Below are 15406 nucleotides of genomic sequence, written 5' to 3'. Positions count from 1 at the left end.
TAAATGCAAAGGGCAGATCTTCAGCTGGTGTAATTGTTGTAGCTTCACTTAAGTCAATGGAGCTGTGACAATTTACAGCAGTTGACAATCTGCCTCAAGGTGATTAAATGGAACAGCTTTCTAGAGTTCTGTTACGTGTTGATGAATTGAAAAAAGGTACAGGTACTGGTACTGTATACATTTTGCATGCCCGTTTTATACCCAAACAATTGAGTATAAACATTTAGGACCAAATTCAGCCTTAGTGAAACTAACATATCTCCAGTAATCAATGTCCAATGGAGTTGCACTCAGGTTGTGGGTACAAAATTGGGATTTAAAGTATTATACAGTAGTGGTATCCATATCCCAATATAAGAGGGCAATGCATAATCGAGTCAACTTTGGAAGTCTGTCTAGTATGATGCATACTAATAACACCTTGCAATTATATAGCAGAGTTGTTTTTTTTTATATAGCATCCTTTCAGCCCAAAGGATGCCAAAGTGATTTACAAACCAATATTGAAAGTTACACACAAGGATCACATTATCCATCACTGAAATACACCACTGCAGCAATTTATGGTTTTTGACTTATTAATGCTAGTCATTCTGAGCAAGATTTTTTTTCATTAGGATTAGAACTAGGCAAAAAATTTTGACCGACAAATTTTTCACCGAAAAATGCAGATTCAGGTTGACCGCAACATTTCACAAATTTGTGTCAATTTTGGCAAATTGTTTCAGTGGGAAAAAAAGAGAGGAAAAAAATTTTAAATATTAAAATGGTTCATTATGCCATTTCTGAAATGAAATGTTTTGCTTTTTCTGACTAGATTTACAAGGGAGTTGATTTGCGTTTATTTTTTAGAAAAGAAAAACAGTTAAAAATGCCAAAACACCTTGAAACACATTTTTTGATCTTTTTGTTTTTCCAGAACTTCTGAAAAAATTCAGTTTCAAGTTGACCCAAAACGATTTTTTTTTAATTTTTCAGATCACAAGCAAATCACAAAAAAAAAAAATCAGTTACTTGCACAGCTCTAATAGTGATGCCTTTTCTTTTTTCATGTCGTCATAAATTCATAGTCATCAGCATGTTCTTTTTGCATAACTTGTGCACGTTGCTGCAGAGAACAAGTCAGCCCTCATCTAAACACTAGTCACTCAGGACTGAACAGTTTAACAGCAGACCAGCTGATCCAAAGCAGGCTGAATATCTCCCTTTAACCAGAATAAACAGAACAAAGCTGCAAATAAACATAGCTCTGTGCAGCTGAAAGAAAGTTACGTTTTAAGGACTTTGATCGTGCAGAAATTAAGTGGACCACCAACATTTTAATGACAAATACGCCTGCCAGTCACATGGCCTACAGAAAACCCGTTAGCTGCTGTACTTTGTTCAGTTTTTAAATCCTTTACTTTGGATGTGCACCAACAAGGGAAAGTGAAGGCACCTTTGTGTCATGGATGCATTGGTTAAAGTGAGCAGTTGCACAGACCCATAATGTCAACTGGCTCTGGCATTTGTCACTTAATCAATCTCCAATTTAATGGGACACTGGGCAATAGTTTTCCTTAGATCTGCAGCTAGTATTCACAGAGAATTTTCTTTCTGAAGAAAGCAGAAGAGCCACGTGACTTTCTCTTGTTATGCACAATCACAGCATGTAAAACTTCAGAGAGAGAGTTTGATTCAAAAGCTCCAATTCAAAGCAGCCTATAGGAGTTAGACACCCAGCAGCCACTGACTTTCAGTGGGATTTGGGCACCTATCTCCCTTAGTCTCCACTAAAAATCCTAACCTCGGTGTGGGCCTGCTAAGTGTTTGTCAAAGAAAGTCTGCATAGGAGGACATGGAGTCAAATACTGTACCTGGGATCTCTTGTTTTTTTGTTTTAAGTGCTGGATCATTTATTTCCACTAATAGCCTTTGTATCTGTGCAAGCAAAAAGCATAGAGTAAAAGTAGTAATAATACTTAGCTTTCTTAGAGCATCTCATCAGAAACTAGTCCAAACATTAGCTAGTTTTAAAATCTTTATTGTATATTTATGAGGTAGGCAAATAAGAAATCGAAGCTCATGCTTCAGATAGCAAGCCAGTTCTGTACTGGGTCAAGAAGGAATCCCTACAGCATTGCCACCGTGATATATCATTGCATAACTGGCTAGACGCAATATTGGATGAGAGCTGACCTGTCCATGAAGGACTGGTTCTTCTTGAGTGATGGTCCCTATGTGTGTTGTATGCATGACTATGCACGCGTACCATGTGTCTGAGTCTAGAGAACTTCAGTAAGCCGGGTCCATTGGTCCGCACATGTGTGGTGGTTCTCCTCATGCTCTGAAGTAAGGATATAAAGAGCAGGGCAAACCAACATCTCTTGAGTTCCTTCTTACCACCTCATGGCCTGAATAAAAATTCTGCTTCAATCTTCCTATTTTAATATCAGTAAAACAATTTGTAAATAGTTTGTGATTTTTTTTTAAGTTTAATGTAGTGTTGTTTTATAGTAAGTATAGTGAGCTTAGTTCTCCATGCCCTGGGAAGCTTCTCCATGTAAAGAGGAACTATGCCAAGCGTCCCAAGAGAATTGTGTCTCCTGCCCCTGTTCCTTCTCTGTCAGCAAAAGACCACCAGCACGCCCTTTATTGCCTCACCCAAAGGCATTATCTGCTGTTCCTTCCCTCTCCAAACTAGTGAAAAACAAGCGCTCCACCTGCTGAAACACCTCATGGAGCAGGTCATGAGGCCTCATTTGGATCACAAGGATCACATGGATCACAAGGAGTTAGTTCCACATAAACCTGACATTCAAGAAGGCAAAGGAAAAAGGATCCGACAGTACTGATTCTGGCTTCATCCACCAGACCATAAGATCAGTACCCACCAGGCCTGTCTGAGAGCTCCATGCTGGGACCCCATTCAATGGTTTCAGCTCACTCCATGTGGCATTCTCTGAATACCCCATTGCGGGCCCTGAATCCGCTAGTCCCCTCCTCAGAGGCTCCCCAAACATCAGGAAGAACCAAAATCTTTACCGCACAGTAGAATATTCCTACCAGGCCCAGTCCTGCTTAGAGACATCCCTATGCCCCAAAAAATCACTTTGAGAAGAAGAGGATCGCCCCCTACTGCATCCACAACTCAGAGCATCCTACCACTGGTACAGATGGCACCGCCAGTAGAGCAGGAATCTATTATTTTGTCAAACAAATCTGAGGCTCCAGACAGAAACCACAGGAGGTTTTGGAACCATCCACTTTCTTCAGGTTATGGCTATTCAGAGAACCATTAGTACCCTATGTCTTGGGGATCTCCCCCATCACTCAATCCTTCCTACTAGCCTAATGGGATCCGCATAACAGATGTACTGGATCTGTGCAAGAATCACACTGACCGACCCTCTTCTCCCAACAAGTAATAACCAGCTCCATCCAAGTTTGTGGAGGAAGAAGCTGAGCTGGATCCACTGGTTCTGCCAGTTCAGATGGGTGTGTCATTCTCTTCACCTGAGGAGGAAGTTGCTCCATCATCCCCTTCCTTGCCCAGTGACCACAAGCAGTACCAGGAGCAGTTATAGAGAGTAGCCACTGAGTTTCAGATACCTGTTGAGGAGGTCCAGGACACGCAGAATGGCCTACTGGATATCATCCAGCCCTCCGGATGGGTCACCCTAGAAAGGCCAACCTGCGAGATCCATGTAGCATACCCCTGCCTCCTTTGCCCCTACCTTGAAGGGGGTCGAAAAATGATATTTTGTGCCAGATAAAGGAGCAGAGTTTTTATTCATTCATCTAGTACCCAACGCTTTCATGGCACAAGCGGCTACAGAAAGGTCCAGGACAAAGCACCCTATGATTACCCCAACTGCAAGGGGACTAAATGCCTCCACCTTTTGGGAAGGAAAATATTTTCATCAGCTAGTGTCCACTTCAGAGTTGCTAGCTACTAGGTGCTGTTAGCAAAATATGATCTCTTGAATTAGTCAAAATGTCTACACTTTAAAGACAACTTCCTTAGGAAGACAGGGCCCAGTTCCAAGCCCTCATTGATGAAGGCGGGCTGATGGCCAATACATCACTCCAAGTGGCAATAGAAGCAGCTGACACTCCCTTTCTAGAGCCATTGCCACAAGCTATAATCATGAGGCACGAATTGTGGCTGCTATCTCTGGATTCCTCCAGAGGAGACCAGAAAACCATTAAGGAACTTTTCTTTGATGCGTCTAAACTCTTTACTGAAAAGACCATTTCTACAGTCTCTTGGATAACCCTCCAGTCACTGGGCATTTACACTCCTGCTCTGAAGAGGAAACATCAGAAGCAAACCTGCAAGTCCAGACCTTCACCTCAAGCATTCAATTGCCAGTGCCCTTATGAACCATCACACAAAAGGCAGTATGCAAAGACCCAGATACATGGCTTCTTCCACCTCTGTGATGGCTACCCCACCCCACCCACTGTCCAAGGGGTTATTTGGATGGTATGCTGAAGGAATGCATACCGACGTTGATGCCATGCCTTATTGCCCCCCGAAACTCTTATGTTGCCATGCCTTATGCTGCCTTACGCACTTCGCTCACAACTGAGGGGCAATAACAAGACCACGGCTAAACAACTGAGTTTATTTCATCTCTCCACTACAATACCTCTCACCTTCTCAGGAACCCACTCTCACAAGGAAGTTCTTCACCATGAGGTAAAGTCTCTCCTTCCAGAAAGAAGCCATAGAATGAGTGCCACACTAACATCAAGGGAAGGGATTCTACTCCTGTAAGTCTTGATCCCCAAGAAGTCTGGTGGTTGGAGACAAATTCATGATTTACACCAACAAAATGTATTCTTCCAAAAAGTAAAATTCCATATGGTCACATTAGCATCAATAATTCCCTTCCTGGAACAGGGGGTACATAGTTTGTGGCCCTCGACATGAAAGATGCTTACTTTCACATAGACATTCACCTGTCCCACTGAAGAATCCTCATATTTCTTATTGAGAAAGACCACTTCCAATTCAGAGTTCTCCCATTTGGACTAGCTATTGCACTCAGGGTCTCTACAAAAGTCCTGTCAATGGTAATGGCTTGGATGAGAAGACACAGGTTTATTTTCTTTTCATATCTTGATGAATGGCTCCAGACAGGAAGATCCAGTGGGAAATTCCAGTTGGTGCTCTATTCCTGCTCCAGCTACTATCTTCCCTGGGAACCTGTGTCAGCCACAAAAACTCTGCATTGACTCTCACGAGGTCCATAGGTTTCATAGGTGCAACTCTGGACTTGACTACAGCAAGGGTCTATTTCCTGTTGGAAAGCTTCCATACCAGGGGTGATTTGATAAAATAGATCACCCTCACATCTCAGACTATGGTCAGAACCTCTCTTTCCCTCCTAAGCCATATGGCCTTATGCGGCCACGTAACACCATTCACCAGGCTTCTCCACTGCTTACAAACCTGACTTCAGTCCATTTACTCACCAAAGATAACCTCAGTGCTAGAGTAGCAATTCTAGCTAAAGTTATGGCCTCTCTTGCCTGGTGGACAAATCCAGAGAAAGTTCAACTGGGAGTTCCTTTCCTCACACACACACACACCTGAGGCAACTATCATCACAGATGTTTCTTTCTTAAGCTGGGGAGCCCATATTGACAATCACACTGCACAAGGCATCTGGATCCCAGGGGAGGCTAGAATCCATATCAATTTACTGGAATTAAGGGCAATCTATTGGGCCCGCAATGCATTCCCTCCACTCCTCCAATCCACACATACCCAGGTTGTGTCAGATAGTATGAGCAGCTGTCTTCTACATAAATAAATGGGGGAAAGGATGGGAACAAGATCTCCTCCCTCCCCTCAGTGTAGACAGTCATCCTCTGGAACTGGCATATTATAAACCATATAACCCTCTCAGCAATATAACTACCAAGTGCACACAACTCTCTAGCAGACAGCCTCAGCAGACACTTTTCCACGGGCCATGAATGGGAGAATTGCAATTCTGTTCTGAATGAAATCTTCACCGAGTGGGGAACACCATCTTGGGATTTCTTTCTTGCAAGGGAACAAGAAACTACCCCATACTGCTCCAGAGCAGCTATGGCCGTGGTCTGAAGGGCAACGCCCAGCTGCTACCTGTGCAGACCGCCTCAGGTGTGCCTTCCCTCTCACCCTACCAATACCACAAATTCTGCAAGAGATCTGTCACAACAGGGCTCAGGTCATCCTCACTACACCCAACTAGCAGATACAGTTCTGAGACCTCCTGTGGATTTCCACCTTCCCTGCCCCCTGCCAGGTCCCCCTCCCCCCTACAGCATCCGGATCTGCTGTTGCAACACAATGTACAATCAGGCACTCTCAAGGATCACTACACCTGCAGGCCTGCTATTTGGATGGGCATCTGACATAGAGCACAGGTATTCAGTGGCAGTTCACTCCATTCTCAAAGCAGGAAGGATTCTACTAGGAGATGCTACTTGGCCAAATGGAAGCATTTCTCCTTTTGGTCATGACTACACCAGCTATCTCCAGAGTCCTCTAGGATTCTTGTTATTCTGGAATACCTACTTGCCCCTAGGCATTGGGCCTCTCAATCAGTTCCATATGGATCCATCTTGCAGCAATCAGCACCTTTCATCCCTCAGTTGAGAACCATACTATCTTTACTCATCCTGCAATGAATAGATTCCTAAAAGGACTTGTTAAAGCTTCCCCACCAGTGGGGAGACCAACATCACAATGGGGTCTCAATCTCATCCTTTCACTTCTCACCAAACCTCGCTCTGAACCATTAGCAACCGGTTCAATGTTGCATCTCTCGGTAAAGTTGTCTTCCTACTCTCTATCCCAGGAGGGTGAGCAAGCTGAGAGCACTCCTGGCATATACTATCTTTCATAAAGAGATGGTCTTTCTTCGCCTCCACCCAAAATCCATTCCCAAAATAATTTTGGAGTTTCACATGAATCAAACCATTCACTTACCCAGTATTTTTTCCAGAAACTCATGCTTCTGATGAGAAGTGACAGCTTAACTTTCTAGACCAGTGGTTCCCAAACTTGTTCCACTACTTGTGCAGGGACAGCCCCTGGCAGGCTGGGCTGGTTTGTTTACCTGCTGCGTCCCCAGGTTCAGCCGGTTGCGGCTCCCAGTGGCCGTGGTTCGCTGCTCCCCCCAATGGGAGCTGCTGGAAGCGGCGGCCAGTACGTCCCTCGGCCCGCACCTCTTCCTGCAGCTCCCATTGGCTTGGAGCAGCAAACCACGGCCACTGGGGGCTGCGATCGGCCAAACCCGTGCATGCGGCAGGTAAACAAACCAGCCCAAGCTGCCAGGGGCTTTCCCTAAACAAGCAGCAGAACAAGTTTGGGAACCACTGGTCTAGACATTTTATCTAGAAAGCAAAACAAACAGAAAAACTCCTAAACATATCGTCACCGTAGCAGAGGGATCAAGAGGTTAAGGTCTATCTGCTCAGAGATTCTGTAAATGGACACCAAGCTGCATCATCCTTTGTTACCAATTAGCTGACATTCCCCCCAACTTCTGTAGCATCTCTGTAAGATATATCCTTACAGATATATACGGGGCAGCTACCTAGAAATCCATACATGCCTTTACATGACACTATGCATTTTTGCAGGCTTCTACTGCAGGTGCAGCTGTGGGGATAGCAAGACTAGACATCCATACCATCTGCATCCTCACACATACCTCTCATTTGATTACAGTTTACTAATCTCCCATGGATGGAATATACATAGGGACCATCACTCGAAGAAGAAATGGAGGTTACTTACCTGTAATCAGAGGTTCTTTGAGATGTGTGGGTCCCTATCTGCATTTCACTATCCACCCTCCATGCCCTCTGCTGCAAATCATGAAGGATTCCTGGTAATATAGGAATTGGAGAGATATTGGCCCGCACTGCCCTTGTGTACCAGGAGAACAATTGTGCTTGTGCAGACCAATGGATATTCTTTACTAAAAACCTTTAGATTCAGACTCATGGTGTGCATGCATCCCCACACGTGGAATATAGATAGGGACCACACATCTCAAAGAACATCCAGTTACAGGGAAGTAGCCTCCATATATTTAATATTGCTAGGTACAGATTAGCAGACCAAAACCAATCCAGTATATTGGTAATATTCTGACCTTTCCTTTCCTGGACTCTGATTTTGAAGTAGCAGTAAGACTTTCCACTACCTGAGTAGGCTAGATTTAGTTCTTTTTAGTTTTGACAGTTGGTAAATTAGCATTCTTACACAGAGTAGTGAGGAGGAGGGAAGAATTCTTTAAAGTATCCTTCTTGGTAAGGTCATATGCTGCTTTCTTGAATGAGTCTCTAAAGAAATAGAGCATCATTGCTAACTATTATATAGAATTAAAATCACTTGGTAAGATCCATAATGCAAGTTAAAGTATCTTGATTTACAAGTTCGGCTTGGCATCTTTTTACATGGATGTAACGTTCCACCTTTTTTTTTTTTTTTTAAGATGGCAATATATGACACTGATGAGATCAACATTAAGGGTCAAATTCTGCCTTCATTTTCACTCCTGCAAGCTCACTGGTATGTTAAGGGTATGTGAAAGAGTTATCTACTCATCAACACCGCACATGAACCTTGATTTACCAAACTGGCAAAAATTGAAAAGAGCTACTGCGAGCCAGCGTGGTGTTGAAAAATCAGAGTGGTGTTTCAGAACCATAGCCCACTGAGTTGCATGGGGATAAGTAAATGCAGAATTTGGCCCACAGGTTATAAAGGACCCAAGCTGGGTGTCAAATAAACAGTGAAAAAACATTTCAGTTTTTAAAATGTATTTAACATTCAGAAAAGGAAAGCTCAGCACAGGTAAATGTAACTATTAATGAAAGCTGGCTTATAACTTGGACTAGTTTGAGAGTAAATTTATTCCATATTCAGTCCAAGCTGAGAGAGACCACATGGCCATCAATCCTCAGTACAAAAGCATGAATAAGTTTTGGCAGGGTCCATGGCAGGAATTAAATTGACTTGCTAAATCATGTCTCTATTATCTAAATTCTAGCTAGTGTTTTCCTTGGCTTCTACTGTTTTCGGTTCAGGATCAGTCAATTACTGCATTCTTGCTCAGTTTCTGGTAGGTTTTCACTACCTAGTAACATATTTACTTATGAGTCAGATGGGCCAAGGCCCAAGGTAACAATTGAGGGGCAACATACAATGGTCAAAACCGATGGTTTTTTCCATTTTCATTTTAATTTGACTTGGTCGTATTTCTCTGATCGCTTGGATACTATCCAGAGCATTTTCATGTATACTTGAGGGTTTTTTTGTGATTCAGTGCCAGTACTATAGGCAGCCTATTAGGGCAATTTTTTATATCCTGCTATTAGGTGATTGCCAGCCCCTTAGTCCAAAGGGGTAACATTTTACGTCACTGGCAAGAGACCAGCAAAAGGGGGTTAATCAATCAATGGCTGCTTCCTAACATTTCAAAATACTGTAATTTATTTGGCTTTTTAAACTGTTGCTGTAAACCACAAAATAGAGAAGTCTGTGTCAAGTCTCCTAAATGCCACACTATGACAAAGTTTACCAAAGAAAATAATGGTAAAAGCAAAGATTAAGATTTAATGTGTGTATTTTGGAAGATCAAGATCAACATGAGTACACTGTGTGTATCTAGTTGTATATCAGATCAGAGGAAAGGAGTTTAAAGACCCATGACAGACATGATCAAGGGGCCAAAGGGATTGACTTATAAGGAAAGATTTATATGTAATCTGAGCAATGACTGAAGAAAGGGATATGATAAGTCTTCAAATACTGGAAGGGTTAGAGTAAATCTGCAGAGATTGGAAGGGTATTACACGCTGGCATATCTAGGAGTTGTGTGATGAAATTAAGAAGGGGAAATGGCTGTCTGAATATCAGCAAAATCAATCTTCTTGACAGTGCAATGAATAAGGCTATGGAAAAGGCCTCAGTCTACCAAGAAAAATGATAGAAGTCCAGTTGCCTGAGAATTCTAAAATGAAACTGGATAAAATGCTGTCAGTGTGCTGTATAGAGTAAACCTGCATTACCAGACAAAGAGGATTAGTTGACCTACAGTGATATGTATCTTCCATCTCTCAGGCTCCAAAGCTTATGGAAGCCAGTGGAAAGAATCCCATTAACTATGATAGGATTTGAATCAGGACCTAAACTCAGTGATTCAGAAACGACATCATTTGTGTCCTGTACAAACCTTGCCAGGGGATCTCTTTCTAACACTTTTGTCTCATGGCCTTGTTAAAACTTCATTGGCATTGTAGAGCAACTGGGACATAATCATGTTGTGACCAACTTATGCAGCAGAGCTAAAACCTTGTATGTAACCGACACTTCAGCCCTGGTGCAGAACACAGTTAAGATCCTGTCTGCAGTACAGATCTGAACTGTTGTAACTGGGTCAGGAGACATCAGTGTTGTGAACAGGTCACGGTTGTTTTTGTGCGGGAGGCTGGCCCTACAATGCACTGTGGAGCAAACAGCAGAGGGCTGCAGACAGAGGGAAAACAGCTTCAGAAGTTATAGGCCGAAAGGACCATACAAAACTTCACCAGGCCAGGTCTGAACTCTAATTCCAGTTGGGCTGGGTTTGAGGCACTAATACAGCGATGTCGGACTTCTGTCCCCAATCTTGTTTCCCTGACTGTGACAGCATGCACCCATTGTTCAGCTTCGTAGATTAATTTGGGGCCAGATTCTGGTGGGAACGCCCTGAGAGAGAGGCGGGAAATTGGAGTGCACAGATTGCTTCCCCAACGAGATTGCGAAGCTGAAGTAAGGGCCTCTGTCACTGCTGTAGTCCTTGCACTCTCCTAAGGCACACACTGCCCCAAAAGGAACAGGAAGGAAGCAGAATCAAGGCCTCACTCACTTCCTTCTCATTACCTCACAGAGGAAAAGACCAGTTGAGTGAGGAGGAGCAGCCTGCACCATACTAAATGAATAGGCCCCATACACAATCCCTCCCTGAATTGCTCAGTGGATGGCATAGCTTAATGCTACTGCTCAGTCAGGCCACAATGACACAATTTAACCCCCTCCCCGCTCCAAAAAGATGTTAAAGCTTCCATAAGCTCCCTCCTTTCAGACTTCCAGAGCTGTGAAATGCCCTGAGTGTTTTGTAAGAATGACACTACCAAAATGAAACAAACAGACACATTTCATTTCAGCTTTAAGTCCCTGGTTTAACTCCGGCCCAGGGTAATATTTACTGGAAGTTTTACCTTCCATAAGGGCTGCTCCGTGGCCTATGTTAAATGAGTTTAGTCTCAGTCTAGTTCTAAGTAGAGATGTGTCCCCATTGCAAGCCTTCTTCCGCAATCACCAAAGGTCAGCAGAGAGGCCAAGGACAGAATGGGCACAGAAACCAAACTGGTCTCTTGTCTCTAGAGCTGGTCCCACCAAGGGATGGTTGAGGCTCATTAGCAGGGCAGCATGCAGGGAAACCTGCAGTAAAGCTGCCTGTGTTTTGGTCATTCTGTGGAAGAACTGGGCCTTTTGTTGTTCTGGTAGCCTCTGGCCACCATCCCAGGAAGCCAGCATCTTTCAAGAACACTAATAGGTTCTTCGTTTCACTACCCTATTTAGACTAAAAACAATTAACTCCTACTTACATCATTAGGTCATACTGTGTGAAAACAATTCCATCAAATTATCTTCACATTTAAAATCTCCTGGCAGTCATATATCAGGAGAGGGAATTTAACTAAGCTCTCTGTATTCCAGGATTGAGCAATCACATGATTTTGCTGTAAATTAAGATTTTAGCCCTTCTAGCTGTGGAAATAAACTTCCAAATGTAAACAAATGCAGAAAGTCTTCCTGCATCTGCAGACCCCCTGAAACAATAACTCAGACAGTGGTGTAATTTGCCCTCATTGATCAACATGGGCTATGTGAATATACTATGACATTGCTGGATGTTTTAGCTGAAACATGGAAGTAATGCAAAGTCCATTGTATTATTATTATGTATTGGTTGTAGTGCCAGGTATTGGGAGAGGAATGGCTTCTCATTGTCAAGAGTTAACTAGATTTAGGGAGCAGAGGTTCAAGCCCTCCCAAAACTTTCAAGTTACCTACAACCCTGCCCATGAGAGTGAGGGAAAGAAAAGAGGCCAAAATCATGAAAAGCCTCCCCTGTGCCAAAAGCCTGTTGTCGCCTACTTGACTGCCAAACCTCCATTTTCTCCCTTGTAACTTGTACAATGCAGCTACATATTGCAAATACTAAAATCTGTGAGGGTAGCATAAAACAGTTGGAAACTGATATCGAGATAAATAATGCCGGGAGGCCATACTGACTGTATTACTCATTTGCACATTTAATTCAGGAACAGGCTCCATTTTTCAGTTTAGCTGGAGCTGCCTCAAGATTTCCAATTTGACCCACCTGAGCAGGGGGCCTCCCCACAGAATGTAGGTTTTGCTTGGCACACAGCACCTTTGCTTTTGGTATGAAATATGTTAGCACTTTTCAGATGTTTTTTCCCCTCACCACAGCTAGTGCAAGAGAACAAGTTTAACTCACTGTAAAAACAAACTATTGAATGCATCTGAAGGTATCTGGTGATAAGCTTCCTTAGTAATCTCACCCAGGTTTTCAAGGCATAATAGTGTCTGCAGCAAAGGTATGGATAACTAAACTGCCTTGCATTAAAGAGGATTTCTAATTTGTCTCCTGGGGAGTTCGTCTTGCAGGGTAATTCCTGCTGTTCACCTACCCTTTTGAGGTAACTACTGAGAGTGCACTGGGTTTCTTATCCTTTTTTTCCCTAGGAGTCTCAAGATGCTGTTAATGTATCAATGCAGCATATTGAATTCTGCTCTTCTCTTAAAGAGAAAAAACATAAAATATTAAGGATCTTTTCCTGTACAGTGCTAGATTGTATGTATGTCCCCTGAAAGAAACAGACTAGGAGCGAAGGATCAAAGATCACTTTAAGTCGCCTTTGTGCCTCCCAGATTGTTCCTTCTCCAAGAGCCAAGTCTACCCTAAGTTAGGGAGCCTCCCCCACACGTGCCTGTGGGATGCTCTAAAGCTAATCTATATAAATCTTTCTGTCCCTGGCTCCCACCTGTGCTACCCTAGACTTCTGCACTGGGGGAATTCTGTCTGGATTTGTTGCCTTTACAACCTGTAAATGTTGTCAGAGTGGCATATAGACATAAGTGGGGGCCAGAGTTGCAAATACCTTCTAATTGTGGGGGGGGGTTGTAATGAATTATATGCACTAAGATGGATAAAGTCCAGCATATCATTTGAACCCTTCCCTTCTCTTTTCTGCATGCAGAAGTAGGGCTGATAAGTTGCAAAAGACCAAGGAAGTCACTGGGACTGCTCATGTGAGTGACTGCCTGCTCAGCAATGGGCATAAAGACTTCCCAGTTTTTCTTTGAGCTACGAATTTGGTTTGAGCTTTAAAGAGGCCCTTTTTGGTATCAGGGTAACCCTGTGGTCCATAATGTGTACCAGAGTGCTAATATTTAAAGAGAGCAGAGGATTAAAAGGTTCACTAGCAATTCTCATTCTCTAGCATGGAAGGTTCCATTGTGCGCCTGCCAGAGATAGTCGCCTTGAAGAAGAGATACAAAGCCTACCTCTACTTGGATGAAGCTCACAGCATTGGTGCTGTGGGACCCACCGGCCGGGGAGTCGTGGAATATTTTGGAATGAACCCTGAAGATGTCGATGTATTGATGGGTACCTTCACCAAAAGCTTTGGAGCAGCTGGAGGATACATAGCTGGCAAGAAGGTAAATACAAAACTTCTAGTCTCTGTTTGACACCAAAACAAATGGCTTCCTATCTGTGCATGGCATATATAGCTGCCTTTCCATACAATCTGCCATTTACTAGTGCTATTAGAGAGAATGCACGGCTCCTGTCTGGATCCCAAATGAATGATTGAACTGTTCAGCTATTCTGCACGTTGGAATGGGTAAAATACTCAGTTTTCTTATTTTTGTTTGACATTCATATTAGGTAATTTGCTGTTCTATTGGTACTTTTTTCCCAAACCTAGATGGAGAGCTTTACAAATAATGCTGCTGTTCATTGTCTTGGGGATATTCAGCCAGCTCTGAGCTTGGCTAGATATACTTCAATGTACAGATTTGCATGCCCAGTTTGGGATTATGCTGGTATAACTAGGGTGACCAGACAGCAATTGTGAAAAATCGGGACGGGGGTGGGGGGTAATAGGAGCCTACATAAGAAAAAGACCCAAAAATTGGAACTGTCCCTATAAAATCAGGACAGGTGGTCACGCTAGGTATAACTATACCTGTAAACTATATCAGTACAACTGGTAAAACTTTCCTGTGCACACAAGGCCTTAAAGCTTTATGTCCTGTAACTAGGCCCACCTACCTATGACTTTTCCTAGTTTGTATAAAATCCTTTGGCTCAGGTAAGTAGCAGGGGAGGTGTCACTGCAGCATCAGGGCCTAAGAATTGCACTCGGAGCCACTAGCACAAATCCCCATGCCCACATCGAGTCCCATTTAAGTCTGTAGTGATCTGCACAGGTGCTGGGGTTCAGGCTGGTGGTGGATCCAATTGCACGATTGGGGCCTGTTTTCATTTTAAGCTTATGCAGAAGCATGTGTCAAGGACTAAGGAGTGCGTTAAAGTGGGGAAGCACGTCGCAATAGAGAGTTGCCGTGGATTTTGGTGGAACTACTAGGTAGGGTTCAGCCTCAAGAGTGGTGCCAGGGTTTCAGGCGCCCTAGACAGAATTTTGGGGGCGGCATTTTGTGCGCTCCCCACCGGGTGCGCGGGAGCTTCCGGTTCCATTCCCATCGTGCTGCCGAAGAAGGACCCTCCATCGAAATGCCGCAGGCGACAGTGGCAGTCATTGAGCTGCTCAATTGCCTGTCGCTGTTTTCCGCGGCACGTCGGCAAAAGGTCCTTCTTTGGCGGCGCAACAGGAGCGGAACTGGAAGCTCCTGTGCGCCCTGTGGGGAGCGCACAAAATGCCACCCCCCAAATCCTGGTGCCTTAGGCGACCGCCTAGGGTCACCTAATGGAAGCGCCGGCCCTGTTCAGCCTTATATTAAAGACAAACTAATAAGACTATCGTGAAGTTGAATACAGACACTAGTTAGGTTACTTTTCTTCTGCTAAATCCAATGGGAGACAAACTGCACTATTTGCCATTGGCACATCACATTCATCCTTCTGAAAGGTGGGACAATTCTGTATTTTAGGGCTGGTCTACACTACGGGGGAAAATCGATCTTAGATACGCAACTTCAGCTACATGAATAACGTAGCTGAAGTCGAAGTATCTAAGATAGAATTACTCACCGTTCTCAGGGTGCGGGATCGATGTCCGCGGCTCCCCCTGTCGATTCTGCAACTCCATTCGG

The 15406-nt window shown here is 43.7% G+C and overlaps 1 protein-coding gene across 1 annotated transcript in view; it reads left to right on the top strand.

Moving 5' to 3' along the window:
• Positions 1-15406, top strand: part of SPTLC3 (serine palmitoyltransferase long chain base subunit 3) — an 82259-nt gene that overhangs the window by 37795 nt on the left and 29058 nt on the right. Inside the window, exon 7 of the mRNA XM_030554311.1 lies at positions 13570-13789. Within this exon, the coding sequence (XP_030410171.1) occupies positions 13570-13789 (220 nt within the window). The remainder of the gene's footprint in view (positions 1-13569; positions 13790-15406) is intronic.

Source organism: Gopherus evgoodei, chromosome 3 (genome assembly GCF_007399415.2).
Source record: "Gopherus evgoodei ecotype Sinaloan lineage chromosome 3, rGopEvg1_v1.p, whole genome shotgun sequence".
NCBI classification, from domain to species: domain Eukaryota; kingdom Metazoa; phylum Chordata; order Testudines; family Testudinidae; genus Gopherus; species Gopherus evgoodei.
Note: the sequence above shows the minus strand (reverse complement) of the source record. Positions and strands in the feature narration are given on the sequence as shown.